The sequence below is a fragment of the Balearica regulorum genome, chromosome 23 (assembly GCF_011004875.1).
Source record: "Balearica regulorum gibbericeps isolate bBalReg1 chromosome 23, bBalReg1.pri, whole genome shotgun sequence".
NCBI lineage: Eukaryota > Metazoa > Chordata > Aves > Gruiformes > Gruidae > Balearica > Balearica regulorum.
This window is the reverse complement of record NC_046206.1, coordinates 2,443,175-2,460,094: the sequence shown is the minus strand read 5'-3', so window position 1 is coordinate 2,460,094 and position 16,920 is coordinate 2,443,175. Positions and strand designations below refer to the sequence as shown.

General features: G+C 59.1%; 1 protein-coding gene across 3 annotated transcripts; it reads right to left on the bottom strand.

Annotated features, from left to right (window-relative positions):
• Positions 1–561: 561 nt before the first annotated feature.
• Positions 562–12,294, bottom strand: FXYD6 (FXYD domain containing ion transport regulator 6). Of its 3 annotated transcripts, none has more exons than XM_075774792.1 (8): positions 11,831–12,294; positions 4,169–4,231; positions 3,893–3,931; positions 3,690–3,764; positions 3,517–3,553; positions 3,183–3,232; positions 3,020–3,062; positions 562–2,436 (listed from the first exon to the last, which is right to left on the bottom strand). In XM_075774792.1, the coding sequence occupies exons 1-7, from the start codon at positions 12,291–12,293 to the stop codon at positions 3,034–3,036; spliced, it is 756 nt and encodes a 251-aa protein (XP_075630907.1). In that variant the 5' UTR covers position 12,294; the 3' UTR covers positions 562–2,436; positions 3,020–3,033. The 3 variants fall into 3 exon arrangements, with proteins under 3 accessions (XP_075630907.1, XP_075630910.1, XP_075630908.1); XM_075774795.1 differs by lacking the exon at positions 11,831–12,294 and adding an exon at positions 8,148–8,757; XM_075774793.1 differs by lacking the exon at positions 11,831–12,294 and adding an exon at positions 5,130–5,426.
• Positions 12,295–16,920: the final 4,626 nt, after the last annotated feature.

The following is a 16,920-nucleotide window of genomic DNA, read 5'->3' as shown; positions in this document are numbered from 1 at the left end:
GTGGGGCCATCCTGCTGTCACGGAGCCGAGGCGGTGCCCAGCATCTCCCTCGATCGGCACATCAGCTGCTGCGACACAGAAGCTCCCAAAAGGCCGAGGGACAAGGGGGCTCTGTGCCCACGTCCCTCGGGGCAGTGGAGCCGGGCTCGCCGCTCACGCGCTGCCTTCTCAGGGTCTCTTGGCTATTGTTGAAACTGCTGCTGGCTGCAGGAAAGAGCACAGCAGGGAGGGGGCTTGGACAGCCCGCCACTGCTAGCACAAAGCCCGTTTGTGCTGCCCCGGAGGGGTGCGCTGCCACTGCTCCCCTCCGCCCCAGCTGGCTGCCAGCGCTGCCCAGCACAGAGGGAGAGCCTGCCAGCTCGCCCAGCCACCCTCCCCAGCAGGACTGGAGCCCACAGCCCCTGTCCCGTTCCCCGCAGCCTTTCCCCCGAGCTCTGGAAACGCCACGGCCCTTGCGACGACGTAGCCAGGCACCCATAGAAATTATGTTTTATTCCCTTTTCCCCTTAGGTCACAGCACAGAACACACCCCTCCCTTTACCACAGCAGCACACTTGCCTCTTTAAAAGGAAACACAATAGCTCAGTTTATTTTACAACAGTCAGGCTTTTGCCATTTCTACACACCACAGGGATTTCTTTGTTTTGTGTTAACACCAACGGCACACTACAGACACCACGGGCACTCCGACGTGGGACACGCACACAGCTGACGCTCGGGGGCTGGGCTGCACAGGGTCTGCTCTGCCCGAGGCTGCGGGGCAGCGCGGAGGCAGGAGGCGAGCAGAAATTTCTTCAATGGCCACGAAGGGAAAGGACAGGGTACCAGAGACACCGTTCCTCTGCCTCACACAGATGGGACAGAGCCTGCTTCCCAGTGCCACCCAGGGATGCAAAGCACGCAGGGACAGAGCCCACGCTGGAGGCAGGGCCACCGCAGTGGGGTGGGCATAGAAGAAACCCCTCTCAAAACCAGCCCATAGGATGAGAACCTCTTCCCGGCACACGGCGGGCACTCTGACGTGTTTCCGCTCAGCCCCAGGGATCTCCCACTGCTGCCCAGGCTGACCCTGCCTTGGCAAGCACCCACAACCCAGCCGGCGCTCCCCAGCCCCAGCTGAGGCCAGGGTTTTGCATGCCCATGGGCTTGGGGGAAGGGGGGGTGAGACTCACAGGTTTGCCTCCGACCCACGAGAGGACACAAGGTGACGATGGACTCTGGGCTCAGCCCTTCTGGTCCTGGCACGTCGCCACCGTGCAAGCTCAGGCGTGCAAAGCCAGAGCATGGCTCGCTGCTGCTCTGCGGTGAGAAGGGCCAGTTGGCATCGGGGGGGCTGATGACACATAACCGCCACGGGACGACACGCAGCACTGACAAGGGTGGCCGTGTCCCAGACTGTGGCACAGGGAGCGACACGGCATCAGGAAGGGCAGGGAGCACCAGGAGGAAACACCGCTGCCCCCTTCCCTGCCGGACACAAGCAAGGACAGGAGCTTTATTTCAGCCCATGTTTCTCTTTAGCCCTCGGAGACCATTTAACCTGCCCACCTCTGTCTCGTGGGCAGGCAGAGCGTTGGCAAGGAGCTGCTTTGTCCTGGTTAGCAGGGTCACTGCTGCGCAGCTGCTCTTTCACAGTGTCACCGTGCTGGGGGATTTCACGGACTTCTCTGCCACCGCAGCATTTCCTCACATTTATAACAGCATCCCACACAGACGGCTTGGTTTTAGCCAGGGACACAAATGGGCAGTGCTGAGCAGGCAAGAAAGGGGAGCTTCCTTCAGCCTTAAATCTATCACCCCGGTACCACCACCCAGGGCAGTCAAGCTGCGGGATGTCCCTGCCTGACTCGCCCCCCACCGCGGCTGCCTTTGGGCTGGGGGCGCGCAGGAGGATTATTGCTGAAATGGCAACGCACGGTCCATAGTCACGCCGGGCAGGCCCCCAAAACGCCACGGGACTGGTCCCCGAGCCCTGCCCAAAGCCAGCCGGGATGAACCACGAGCCTCTGGCTCCAGGCACGGGGAAGGGTGGGGGGACGCAGCAGGCTCCGTGCAACGCAGCCCACGCCGCCCTGCCCTGTGCCTCCCCATCCTGGGCTTGGGAAATGGCCCAGAGGGGCAGCGCCTGCCAGTCATACACAGCTGGAATCATACGCACAGTACGAGAAAAGTGAAGAGAAAGTCACTATTACAACATCAGCAAGGACTAGCCCTAGAGGTATGATCATCTCACATCAACATTACACACCACTGGAGGCAGAGAGGACGGTGAGTGGAGTTTAGTCGGGTTAGTAAACAGAGAACCGGTGCTGAAGTACAGAGGGTAACACAGACAGCAGCTTCGCATCTCCTTAGGGGGACCTGTTGCTGCAATTTCAGTTTCCTCGCAGGCCACTGGCATCTGCGGTCCGAGCGTCTGTCCTCAGGTCTCTGGGTCTGCACGGGAAGGAGAGCAGCGAGTCAGGCTGGGAGCAGCACTGCTGCCTTTCCCTGCGCAGGGCTTGTCCACCAGCAGCACAAACTGCACTCCCGCCAGCACGGGCTCCAGACGTTCCCCCTCTCCAAAAGCGGGCCACAGCCCAGGAGCTCAGGGGAACTCTGACTGCAGGCGAGGAGCGAGACGCCCCAGGGGACTCGCATGCAGCTCTCCAGAGGCCCTAAAAATAAAACTATTTTGGGGTGGAGGAGCACAAGGAAAGGAAATGTAATGCAAAGGAAAATCCGGACAGATGCTTCCTTTTCTCGCTGGGCTGCCTGGGGCTTGCCAAGCGCAGGACAGCCGGGACCATGCCAGCACTGCGTGTTTCCCTGTCACAGCCCCTACCAGTGCTCGCTCCTGCACCGTGCTGGGCATGCAGAGCTGCCCAGTCCCAGCAGACTGGTCTACTTGGAGCCCCGCGGTCATCCCCCTACACAACCCCGGCTGCCCCCCGCTTCCTTCCCAGCACTGAGGCTGTGACAGCCCTGGTGCAACCATCCACACTGGCTTGGGCTGGTCCGCAGCAGCCCTGGGACTCACCGCATGGCTCTTGTTCAGTTCTCTGCTTTCTGTGCTCCCGTTGCTGCAAAGGGAAGAGCAGAGCTGTTTGCAGCGCCTGCACAGAGCTCCGTGCTCCGCAGGCAGGCAAGTGCAACGCAGCAGCGGTGGCAGAGCACGCGCGGCGCGGGACAAGCAACCTTACCGTTTGACGTGATCAGGTTTTCAGCCTGAGCCTCCTCGTCCCCTGGAGCTCTGCAAGAAGAGGTGCACAGTGAGAGTGGCTGGGACCTGCACCCCGTCCCAGGGGGTGGGATGCCCAGCGGCGCAGGAGCGTGCTGAGGAACGTGCCCTGGGAGCACGCACAGCTGCTTTGGCACCCAGGAGCTCTGCAGCAGAGCATCCCTCGGCTTTGGGCTCCAGGCACCCGAAAGGGATGTTCAGAGAGGGCAGCCACTCTGCCAGCTGTGGGAAGGAGCTCGGGAAGAGCTGAGCAGGAGGCAGGGAGGCTCTCCAAGGGAGACGCTGCCCTCACTCACCTGGGCTTCTGGTTGAAACTGCACCTGCACCTCCTGCCTGCAAGGGGAGAGAAACGCCATGAGCGTGGCCAAAGTAGGACCGGGCCCCAGCCTTTCCCGATGGCCACCCCTTGCGAGAACAGCCCCCACTGTCCCGGCCCACATGCCCAGCACCTGCCTGGTCCCCAACTTACTGAGTATAAGGAGAATACCGACGGTGAACAGGACCACGGCAAAGACCAGCCCCCCGATCCTCAGGCTCTGGTAATCTGGGGGGAGGAGACACAGGGGCTTGATCCTGCTGGGCTCAGGGAAGGGGGCAGCTTCTTTTGCTCCCCACCACACATACAAGCACGTCCCTGCCAGCACATCCATCCCCGTGCACGCCGATGCTCACCATAGTGAAAGGGGTCCTCCTCCTTTCCCTGGGTGGCCACTGGAAGTAAGCAGACAAGGGGTGTGAGGTGAGCAAGCCTCCCGGCTGAGCCCCCACTGCCCCCCTGCCAGCGCAGGCACCCCGCTGCTCCCCACTGGGGCTGCAGGCTCCCAGGGCTGCTGCCCCACACCCCATTCCAGCCCCCTTGGATCGGAGGAGCAGCTGTCCTCCGGCACCCTGCAGCCTTTTCCCCACGCCCCTGCCACCTCCTGCAGGCAGGAAGCACTCGGCACCTACCGTCTGCCACGGCCGCCGGCACCAGCAGGGAGCACAGGAAGATCAGCACTGCCTCCATGGCCGCTGCGAGACAGGGGAGAAGCAGGCTCAGCACCCGGGCAGCAGGTGGAGGGCACAGCGATGGGGCTGGGGTGCACAGGAGGGACTACAGGCAACCCGCGCCCGACCGCGTAGGCAGGCGAGGCTGCACGGCCCTCGCAGCCCACGCTGGGAGAAGGAGCCAGGCTGGCCCCAGGAAACACCCGGGGGCCCGGCCACGATACCTGGTGCCATAGCTGCACCAGCCTGACGGGACATGGCAGCTCACAGGCACGAAAGAGGGGAAGGGTTTGAGCAGACAGACAGACAGACATTTTGTGGGGCTCTGTGGTATATTTTCAACCACCTCTGCAGCACTGCCTCTGCTCCTGGCACGGATCTCGGCACAGTCTCAAGGTTGCACTGCAGGCAATGGGGCCAGCGCAAGGGCTGTGATCTCTCCATCAAGGTCAATACTGTGCCCTTCACCCAGAGCATACTTTAATTTGTCCCAATTAGCATAGCAATTACAGCACATTCCTACAATGAGGCCAGCAGCCCTGGTGGGACAGGAGCTCATGGCCCCACTTGCCCCTCCCAGCTCCCCACGCTCACCTGCGGCAGCAAGGAGAGACCATAAATACCCCTCGGTGCCCCCTCACAGCTCAGCATGCCCCTGCCCCTTCACAAGCACCGACACACTGCCCTTGTGCAGGGGCACCCGGCCGGCGCACGGCTCCTTCTCAAGGGATGCCAGCCTGGGTGTAACAACGCCGTGGCCGGGCTGTGACACTCCCTGCCAGCTCGGGCTGGGGCTGCACATCTCCACGCCTCGAGCTCCTGCTGCTGCACCCATTTGGGATGGTCACCCTTGCTGCTGGGACCAGCCGACACCAGGCACCGCTGCTCTGCAAAGGGAGGCCCCTGCCAGCACGCACAGTACCTATTAACCAGCCCCGTCCGAGCATCCTTTCTCCTCCTCCCGAGGGCGCAGGCAGAGGCCAGGGGAGCGGCTGCCCTCCGTCCTGCCAGCTGGCACAGGGCGCTGTGGACCCAGCCACCCCTTCCCGCTGGGTGGATGCGTGCGGGGATGCCTCTTGCCAGGAGCAGAGCGCTTGGCAGACGCGCCTCCTTCGACGGAGCGAACCGGGGGCTCAGGAGTGCAGAGGCAGGTTGGGTGCTGCCTCCCTGGCCGCCCGCAGCTCGCTCGCTCGCCCGCCCGCACGCAGGGCTCTGCTTGTTTGTGTTTTGCTGCTGCCAGGCAGTCACTACGCGCCCCAAGGATAGGGATCGGTGGCCGTACATGGTGCGGGAGCGCAAAGAGGGCTTGCTGCTGGCGCAGGAGAGGGAGGGGGGGTTATCGGGCGCCCTGCACAGCACTGATAGCACCGAGTGCTACAGAGCTGCTGCAGCTGCTGCGCTGGATTAGTGCCGATAAGAAAGGGGCCCTCGGCAGAGGAGGAATTCAGCTAGCTGACGGATGCAGATCCCCAGCCTCTCCAGAGCCTGACCTGATTCGGATGCAACCTCCATCTCAGCCCACCCCGGCTGCCAGCAACGGGCGGAGGCAGCTCAGTTGCCCCAGGCTGGCTCCTGGAGGCACCAGGGTCTGTCCTCCAGATCCTGCCATGGCCCCTCGTCCCAGTTTGTGCTGTGAAGGTGCCCAGGAAGGGCACACATGGAGTGGGCTCAGCAGTGCCCACCAGCCCACCAAAGCTGGCCCCAGCAGCATTTCGCTCCACGGGTGGTCCCCAGCGCTGCCTTCGGGCGTCAGCTCCCATCGCGCCTGCAGAGGAAGCAGCCTCCAGCACCGCGCTCGACTCCGCAAACACCGGGAGCACGTTTCCAGAACCCAATTTATTCATCATAACAAGTTGCATCCCATGATAATTCACGTCCTCCCCTCCCCTTCCCTGTCTTGTCATTTTGAAGTAAACGTGTTTTATCTGAACACTGGAGGGTTTAATTTCCCTTGCCTGCAGCTGCCGCTGCCATTGTGTAGTGCAGGGCTGCGCTGCCACGCCGCGCTGGAGCGTGCCGCTGCCTCCCTGTGCCCAGACAAGCCCCCTCGTTTGCTGAGGCACGTAATTCTGGATAATTACCAGGTCTTAGAAACACGTACAAAGAACCCAACAGCTGGTGATACAGTAACTTCTAGTTGCACATTCTCCTATGTCCTTTATCTATTTACTGCCGAGGCTGCCAGCACAAAATCAGTGTCATTACCCAATACGAGGGTGTTGTATGCGCACAAGGAGATGCAATACAGCACACGCCATTGCTAGATGAACGGTATTGATTGGCTCTTATAGCGTATTAATGATGCCTTTATTCTTTGAACAAATCATTCATCAGATTTTTACTGTTTCCTTTGTCACTATTTCACTACTATTGTAGCAGCAGCACAGTGACATCCCCTGGAGCACACACTCGGGAATTTTGCATTATTCACAACCGTCTGCCCTGAGCCCTGCCACCCCAGCCAAGGCTTGTGGGAACCCTCTCCCCGGGGCCGAGCTTTCCAGCCCGCAGCCCCGATGCACGCACAGGGGTGCCGGCCGGGCACGCTCACCTCATGCACGCTCCCCTCCCGCACCAGTCAGCCCCGGCACTTCTGAAGGCAGCATTTCTCACCCTGCGCCCCGCAGCCCTCAGCCTGAGTCACTCATCACGCGCCAGCCATCCACCCTCACACCTCTTCTATTTCGGGGTGCTCCCACTGACGCCTGGAAAGGTGCTTTACCGCCCAGGACGGTCCTGCCTGCAACGGTAACAGTGTCTGACACGCAGGCCAGAGCTCCCAGCAGGGCTTTGAAAACGCACGAGCCACGTTGCTGGCTTGCTGGGTGTGTTGCCAATACTAACAAAAGTGAATGTCTCCCAGCTTCGGCACCCGCCGAAGGCTTCGCTCCCCGCTCTCCCGCAGCCGCCGCCAGCCCTCCGCAGCCGCCCGAGGAAGCGGGCCAGCGCTGGGGCCCTGCTCAGCCACAGACGTTGTTTCCAGTCCTCTGCTCAGCTTTTGGCTCCTTGCATTTAGTGCAGCAGAGTTCACTTTTTTTGCCAAGCCAAGCACACAGCACACATATGTTCTTTGTTTTTCTAACTCAATTCTCAAAATTCACACACTTCCGCACGCTAAAACTTCTCTCCGCACGAGTTAACCATCAGGATTGGCGGTGTCCTTGCTAGAAAAACAAACACAGCATTCTGGAGTGCAAATGAGCCCAGTTCTCCTCCAAGGCAGCATATGCTTTGCGAAGCGCCACAGGTTTTTTGGGTTGTTTCAAGCTGGCCCACCCACTTTTTCCTGAAGCTGAAATAAAGTGAGAAGAGCAAACATTGCAAAGGCTTTGCTGTTTTCCCCGCTTGTGTCTTTAGACCGCAGTGTTCGAGGCACGAAGGTAGCGCTCCCTGCCCTCCATTCACACTGAAACCAGCTGTGCCTTTGCACAAAAGCAGCGGAAAAATAACAGCTTCCCGACAAGCGACGGAGCCCCGCCGCCCAGCCCCACGGGCACAGCCTGCTCCTCACCGCACGGTGCTGCTGGGCAGAAATTGCCCTGTTTTCTCCCCATTAGTGACACAAAGTTTGCAGTCACCAAACCGAGCAGCCATACACACCATGGGGAACAGGCGGTGCAGTGCACTTTGCATGCGACTTGAATCAAAACATGTTTTTTTCCTGTTAAAACTGCGAGATCTGTCTTAATATCGAGAGAGGCAGAGCAGCACAGGAAGCAGGGCAGTGGTGCCCAGAGCTCTCCTTTCCTCTCACCCCGACCCAATCTGCAGTTTTAAGAGGGAAAACCAAATAGTTACACACACCCCCGTCCCCATCTGCATGGCTGAGCGAGAGCAGGTGCCAGGAGCGGGACATCAGGCATTTGGGAGAGGCTCCCAGGTGAAGGTGGCAACGACACAGACCGATGGAGTACGTGGAGTTTGCTGTTTGGGGGCTTACCTGTGCTTTCACTGAACCTCTCTCTGGCAGGATAGGGACGAGACCGGGCTGAGGGACTAACCCTGTGCCACACAGGCAGCCAGGACTGGACCTGCCCCAGGGCGCTCACACAGCCTCCCTCGCCCTGCACACTGGCAGGGCCCTCTGCCCCGGGATGCCTTCCCTGCCCCAGGGCCAGAGGAGCCAACGCAGCCGCAGCTGCCCCCTTGGTGCAGCCTGGCCCCTGTGGCTACCAGCCAGGGCCAGCAGCCCCTGGAGCAGCGCCCCAGGACAGGCGGCACCCGGCCGGGGCTCGGTCCCACTCTGCCCAGCGCAGCCAGCGGAAATGCCTTGTGGGGCTGTTCCCACGCAGGGGCTGCAGCTCATCAGCGTGAGCATGAGTCAGGGCTGGGCGGCAGCGCCACGGCCACCCTCACCGCTCCCTCCCCAGCCTGCGCTTGGACTTCAGGCAGCCGGAGCTGGGAGCCACCCATACCCACGCGGGCGCAGCTCACAGGCACCAGAGCTGGCCAGACGATTCACTGTCCTGCTTCCTCCCCACCAAGCGCGCAGCCAACATGCTTTGCTCCATGCAAGGCGCAGTCACAGCTCTCCCTCAGCCTCCTGCTTCTGGATAATCCCTCCTTGCAATTCTGCATGTTATTGGGTTAGCGTGTGTGCGCGCGTGGAGTGTGTGTGTGCGAGAGAGGAGCAAGGGGAAATCCTGGCAGACAGACCCAGTCCCTCCTGCCCAACGATTAACTCTTTCTAACACAGCAAATCATGCCAGAGCAAGGCAGGTAAATTTGTAACAGCATTGAATCTTGAGGTCCCGTTTTCTTTTTCATGGTTTTGCATAGATCAGCCCTGTCAAGTCTCAACCATCACAGCACAACGCTGGGCAGCCTCCTCCTTCCGTCAGGAGTCCTCAGGGCACCTCCTGAAGATCAGACCTAGTTAAAGTCTCTAGTTTCTGCGCAAAGCCCCCAAGACCGTGACAGCAGTGCTCAGTTGCCTGGAGCACTTCAGAGTGTGCATGTGTGAATGGACATTTCCAGCTATGCATAGATGTGCTCTTCTGCCATTTCACATCAGCATCAATCTGGCTATTAATGTGCCTGTTGTTGTGTCTCATGTTCCTAAATGAGAGAGAAAGAGTGATTTCCAGCCCTCACCATTCTGATACGGACGGCACTTCCCAAATTTGGTGCCAATTCAAAGGCTGACTGGATAGAAGACCGTGTTTGGGGGATGTCCCCATAGCACAGGATAGTTGAAGGAAACCGTCTCCAGGAGCCCCAGGAACTCAAACTGCAGCCCTGCTTCTGCTGAACGAGACTCACGTGCGGGCCCCCACGGACCAGCCCTGACCGCGTCGATACTTGCAAGAACACACGATCACAGGGAATTGCTGAACACGGCTAAGCAAGGCTCGGAGCGCACCCTGTGCTGCATTTCTCCCCTGCACCCCAGCATTAAACTTCCCTCCTGAAGGGGTTCTTCCAGCCTCAGGCAACTGGCCCTAAAACATCAAGGAGCTTTAGCCAAAGCTGCCTGGCCACATCTGGCTCACGCGCAGTCCCCGGCCCACCCCGACGATTCAAGTTTCCCCAAACGAGAAGCAGCAGGCACGAAACAGCGAGGCTAGCCCTTCATTTGCAGCAAACCTCCATCACAATGATTGCCGAGTTAATGGCCGCCCGGCAGCACCGGCTTCGGGAGAGCCGGCAGAGAACCCAGCCCTCAGCTCAGGGGAAGCAGTAAACACCACCACCACCTCCTGCCAGGACTCTGCTGCTCCTGTTCTCTCCTCGTTTGCTTAAGAGATAATTGGGTGCTGTAAACCTAACCAGTGCACCTGCCCAAACTGTCCTGTCCTGCACCACACCCAGCGCTCCCCAGCCATCGCTGCACGCTGGCTAAACCCCGGGCTCTGTGCGCTGCGTGGGGCACGGCCGGGCATGAGCACAACGGGAATCAAACAGGTCGGTGAAAGCAGAGGTTACCTGGCAGGTCCTGATGCAAGACAAATCCAGATCACCAGAAAACACTGAATTAGCAGCGTAAGAGAAGCCGTTTCAAGCTCCCATGTGTCCCGGGCTGCCACAATACTGCCAGGCTCAGCAGAGAATCAAAGAGCGGACATTTTCTCCAGTCTCTCCTTTGCTGTTGCCAGCAGTCATGACCACTGCCGAACACGAGGCAGAAGTCCCCGCCAGGCGCGGCCGTTGCCCCTGCCAGCACTGCTGTGGCTGCATGCTGCGAGGAGGGACAGCCAGGCGGTACAGCCCCTCGGCAGGACGGCTCCGTGCTGCCCGGTGCAAGCGGTGCCTGCTCCGTGCTTAGGCAGCATGGCGATACGACAGCCGTGGAGCTCAGTGGCTTCTTTACGCTTTGGAAACACACAAACAGCCCAAAAGGCAAACACAGGGGAACAACCAGACACAAAGCTGCCAGTTTGCTGTGCTGGGGAGTCGTCCTCAACACTAAAGTCTAAACTCCTGGCAAAACTGTGACTCTCCATGATGTGTTACCCGCACAGATTAAGTTTCAAGGAGGCAGCTAAAATTCTGAGGCAAGCGTGAAACACAAGCCGGACGAGAAGAAGGCGCAGCCAGCCCCACACCTCATAAGCACGGCAAAATTCTCTGGCAGGCCCACAAGCACGCTCTAACAGGTGGCCTGGCTGTGCAGCGACTGCACTTTACGCTGGCAGCCTTCCCTCGCGCGCTCCCCATCACTCCACCTCAGAGCCACACTCCTGCTGCGCGCGGGCAGGGACTCTCTGGGCTTGCCTTCATTTCAAACTCTGAGTGAAACCACCCAGGGGGACTACAAATCTCAACAGGACCCAACGGCACCTTGGAGCACCGCTGACATGGGTGCAGGGAACTGCTTCAAGTCCCAATCGACACGCAGCTTTTCCCGAGAGGCTGCTCTTTCATGCTGCAAAGCTTATTCACATCCACACAAACCACCTGTCACTTTCCCTCCCACAGAAATATTCCTGCAAGATCCGAGTTCCACCACATGGACTCTGATATCTGTTTCTTTAGGAAACGTTAATTACACACCCCAAGAGACACGCTCTTCTCTTACTCTGGTACGCCTTCCCGGGATAAAGCACTTGACTGTTTATGTATCGCTACGGTGTTACTAAAATATTTAACAACAGAAGCCAGAACGCTGCCAGCTACTCGGAGAGGAGGATTACCTCCCTGTTCCCCGGGCTCCCCACACGCCACAGAGCCCGGCCAGCCCAGGGAGTCCGGGAGAAGCAGGGCGTGCCCCAGGTCTACCCACGGTGGTCTCCAGTGGGGACGGCCGGTCAGCCGGAGCATCCTTCCCAGCACGGGGGGCTGGTAACCAGGCAACGGCGGGATGAGGGAAACCATAGTACCCGGCGTTGCCATGGCAGCCGCCAGGGCCGGGGATGCGGGCGGCTCGAGGCGCAGGGCGATGCCCCGGGGCACCGGACCAGCCCGGGCACCGCGGGGCGGGGACCGGGCCGTGCCCCGGCGGCCTCCCCGGCGGAACCGGGCTGCGCCACGCCGCCACACGCCGGTACGCGGACCCCCGAGCCGCGCACCCCCGAGCCGCCCGGTGCCGGGCACGCCGCGGCAGGACACCCGAAGCCGGGCAGCCCGCCCCGCCGCCCCTTCCCCAGGCAGCCGCGCCGGAGGCACCGCGTCGGCCGGACCCACCTGAGCTCGCCGGGCCGGGCCGGGCCGGGCCGGGGCGGGCGGCAACGTCGGGCAGAGCGGAGCCGGAGCGGAGCGGGCTGGGCTGTCGCGCCCCGCTGCTCCGGGCGGTGCCGGGTGGGAACGGAGCGGAGCCGGAGCGGGGCGGGGCTGCCGCACAAAGGGGAGCGGGGCGGGGCGGCGTCTGCCGCCGGCGGGGGGAGCTGGAAGGGCCCGGGGGAGCGCGGCCGGCCCGGCCCGGCCCGGCGCGGGGAGGCGGGGGGAGCGATGCCCGGGGGGAGCGAAGCTGGGTCCGCCGCTTCCCGAAAGCCCCGCGAAGGGCCGGGACAACGCCTAGGAGAAGGAGCCGGGGCGGGCTGGGAGCCGAGTGACCCGGCCCTCCGCCGCCACCGCCCCCGGGCGTGCTCAGACGGCTCTGCCCCGATCGCCCAGCTGTAGTCGGGGTCCGAGCGTGTGCGCCCTTCATAGGGTGGTGCCGAAGCGTGGTTTGCTCTACATCAAGTGCTCCGAGATACCCCACGGCACGGCACGGCAGCAGGGTGCAGCTGCGAAGGGGAAACACACCGGGCTTTGAAACATCCCCTCCCGCACCAGAGAGCGGGCGTGGACTCTGCCCCACGTTGCACACCTGGTGTGGAGGTAGTAGGCAAAACGGTGAGCAAGCAATAGACTGCCAGAGCTCCTCTGAGGCTAACAGAACACCTACAAACGGGTAAACACGGTGCAGAAGCTTTTCTTTCTTGCTTGCTGCCTCCCAAGAGCAGAAAGGCGTAGCTGGGAAAGGGGATGCCATACTGCCAGGTGGCCCAGTTCACAGGGCTTAAATCACATCGCTCAGTCGGATCTCGGGGGGCCAGCCGGAGAGGGGGCAGCAGGGCCATTTCCAGCCTGGCCTGGCTCGGTGGTGGGAGCACCAGGTGTGCTCAGGACCTGCTAACTGCATTGACTCCCCCAGATCTGCCAGCATTTAGCAGCTGCAGAAAAACAGACCCTTTGGGTTTTACCCAGAGCAGGTCAGAAATCAGCACACGCTTCAGACAGTCAAGGCGAAATGCTAACAGAAGGGGGCTGGGCCCACTGCTGCTGTGAAAGAACGCCCTGTCACAGAGCTTTGTGGCAACTAACCAGTTTATTCCCATCAAACAGCTGGGCACGTTGGGAGGAGCAAGATCCAAAAGTGAGATACATGTTTAATAGAGTGCAACCCAGTTCCCAGAGGGAATGTCTGTGCCTGGTGAGCTGCTTGTGGCCTGGGAGCAGCCTGGTCGCAGCCACAGCAGGGAGGGCAGCTGTGGTCCTGAGCTGCTTGGAGGCATCGAGGCGCCCAGGGCCACCACCCTGTGGCTGTAGGCATCTGCAGCCTGAGGGCAGTGAGCTGGGGACTTGCCCTGAGCTCTGTGCAAACCACAGCACCAAAACTGCTCAGTGGTATCCACACAAATCCAGAGCTTCCCACAGCCTGGGCACTGTGTCAGATGGGCAACAGGGAGCCGAGAGCACTGCTGGGCAGTAGCTGACTGCTGAGTACCGCAGGGCACTGCTCCCTTTTGTGCCAGGCTGGCACACCCATGTCTGCCTGGCTCCTGCTCTGGAGAGCCATTTCTTCTTGAAAAAACCCCTTAGCAATGCTGTCACCACTGAACTGGTTCATCCCCTAATAACTCAAATGCATCTTAGATAGAAATCAGCCTCATGGACAGTAATGACATATAGTCCATTGTATACTCACTTCCCAGTTTCCAGTAAAATATAAAAAGAAAATAAACCAGCACTGGCATTTCAAGGCAATTATTCAGAAGGGTCAAGAGATACAGACCAACGCAGAGGAGCTGGACAACATCAAGTCTCTTTAATGCATAGGGATAACATGATAAGGCTGTCAGTTACCCTACAGTGAGTGAGGCAGGGATCAAGCAGTCATAATCAAGTTTCAGGCTTCTCTGACCTTACCCGGTCCTCAGTTGTTATTATCCACTGCATACAGTAAAAATATTCTGATGCCGTGATCATGCCCCCAGGGACTGGTGGGTCTCTGCGGAGGCACAGACATAAAGTCCCCATGCAGGCAGCGGCTGGGACACATGGCTGGCTGCGCTACGTGCTCTCCTTCCTTTAGTTCTTTACTTGCAAATTTGCAAGGCGCTGCCCAAAGCAAGTAGAATCTAAAAAATTGGCAGCATAGCCTTTTTTCTGTACAAACTCAGGTAAAATTGAGGCCCCACTGTGAACGTAGTAAGTGAAGGGCTGGCTGTGCTACTCCCACAGACGGAAAGCAGCTCCAGCAGTTACTAATGGTAAACATCTGCTCCACAGAGCCACGCTGCTGGAAAGAACAGTACCGAGTAACAGTTTCTTTTCTGGCAAAATTGGGCCAAATCTTTTGGTGGTGTATTGCAGGCTGGCAGCACTGAGGCCAGGCACACAGTAGTGATTTATGCTAATGAAGGGGCTGGGGTGATACCCTCATGACATTTGGGTCCATAGGACCACTGCCAGTAGCTCCGTGATTTCATCTCGGTGTGTCATCTTACGCTGGAGCAGCCGCGTAGCAGGCATCTGCTCCCTGTGTTCTCAGGGCAGCGAGACCTGGCAGGGAGTAGGGAAAGGAGCCACTTGCTCCTCAGAACTTTCCTCTCCAGTTTTAAGGTCTTTCCCTTTTCTGTAATGCCAAGCTTGCAAATGTTTGCAAACTGCCCGTTCGGTGGCAACACAGCCCTCAGTCTGGTCAGGGGCACTGGAGAACCGAGCAGTGACAAAAGTTGTACATAGCCATGTGGCTGCATTTAACCCAATAATATCATCTTGCATCAGGCCTAAGTCATCCCTCCTGCTCTAAATTCCCCTGGGAGCAAATGACACAACAGCAGACTATACTAAAGCTGCCGAGAACTGTATTTGCTAATTGAGCACGGCCAGTGTGGATATTGCACAAGCTGAAGTTCAGTGACTCCATGCCAAGTGATGATGTTACTAACTGCAGAAGGGAACCAATCCGAAACTATGGGGAAAACATTTTTGTAGAGAAACATCATCTCTGAAACCATATAAACAAATCAGTTTTGACACAACAGAACAAAGAGCTATAAAAGGAGAGTTTGGGAAAAACACCACTAATGGGCGGTCATTCACATGGTGCCCGCCAGACTGTATTTTTGTAATTTATACTCCTTGGGGACACTGGCCTATGATTTCCAAAGCACAGAGGAATATGGAAACAGCCCGGCCAGATGTGGGGCCACACTCAGCACCCCTCGGCTTGGAAGATGCCCTAGAGCAGTACGCAGCCAAGCAAGGCACAGCTTGCTGGGGGTGTTTGCCTGCTGTGGGCGTTTGCCTGCTGTGGGCTGTTCCCCCACAGACAGGGCCTGCCAAAAACACACGCAAGGGACAGCAGCACCGCAGTTGGGAGCGGCTCAGAAAGACATCAGCAAAATGAACTGCATTAACCCAAACTCCAATGTCGCCTCCTCCCTTGGCTCCCGACTAGCTGGACACGGGAAAGGCGGTTCCATGCAAAAGAGGAGCCAAAGCAGAGGCAAACCCCACACCCAGCGGGGCCCTGCACAAAGCAGGGCTGTGAGGGGAGGGCAGGGAAAGGCATCGCCCACGGGGTGCCTGCCCCTTGCTCAGGGTGCCAAGCACAGGGTGCTTTTCAAGAGCTGCAGGCGACGGCCTGGGCCGGTCCTGAGAGGCTCCTCGGGGCTGTGCTCCCCCAGGGGCTACGGGCAGCAGGACCTTTTCGCTCGAATGCTCCAAGAGCAGAAGCGAAGCAGTGTCCGAGACGTCTGCTTCATCTGCACGGTGTTGTCTTCAGGAACAGCAGAGCCATGGCCAGGCAGCTTCACAAGAAACTAGTCGGTTCTAATCTGGTTAGAAAACTTCAGCCCTTGGGAAAACACAGCGTACCTTTCAGTGGGTCTGAGAGGAGGGACCACTGGAAGTCAGGTTTAGAAGAAATAAATTAGATTTGTATTAGGGACTGAAATAATTTCTCTGCTTTAGGAGAGTATTTCAGAGAGCAGAAGAGCAATAACCTCTGAGGAGATGAAATCCACAGCAGAGGAGCTGGTCCTCTGTGCGCTGAAATGGCACTTACCAGGAACATAGTTGCAGCAAGATCAGCTCTTATGAGGTTCCATTTTTTGTTTTATTCTTTCTCAAAAGATCTGCTTCTCCACCATGCCATCTCAGACAGCAATAAAACGTTATGAGCTGCCGCTCTGTTGTGCGCACTATGACTTTTATGAACAGAAACCCTGAGATCCCAGAGAGCCTTTGGACAAACGTAAACCGGGTCAGTGACTTAAGACCCACTGAATTCACAATTTAATCAAACCAACATAAACCAGAGAAGTCATGCTGGGCCCCTACTCTTACTCCATCTCAATTGCTTTTGTTTGTCAAAAAAACCATTGCCTTCACTGCTGCACAGGTAGGCTGCTCAACTGTAAGAGGCAGTGCCTCCATGCGCCCGGGAGCAAGAGCCCCCATTCCTCCCTGGTGTCTCTCCTGTGACCAGGGCTAGAGGTGACACTTAGCCCCTAATACAGAGCTGGGTCACCCGCAGCAGTAGCCCGTATCCTGCTCTGGCAGGTCCCTGGTTACGGGAGGAAAGCCTCCACCCTGCAGCCACAGCCGTTCCTCTGCCGCCTCCAAGCAGGACAGGCAAACAGGTGGCAGAGCAGTGCCACCGAGGCACCCGAGCCGACGCCAGCCACATGGCTGGCAGCACCAGCCGCGGCACACCGGCCAGGCCAGGAACACTCTCACATGAGCGCTGCCACTTCCCCGAGGTCAGTGCCCTGCAGCTCTGCAAAGAAAGGGGAGACTGATGGCTTTGCAGCCAGCTGCAGGTGAGGCACCAGCCTCCCCAAGTCACCTGCTCTCCCGAAGAGCCCCGAGGGGCACCCGAGCACCCCCTCCTGGGAAGGACACCTCGGGCTCACTGGGCCAGCAGAGCAGCTCACCCCGCGCAGGCAGCAGTGCCTGCCTGACACTGCCAGCACAGCAGCCCCACCTTGCACACCCCGACCAAACGACCACTGCAGCAGGTTTGTCCCGGGCCCTTTTCATACTTCTATCTTTAGATGCGG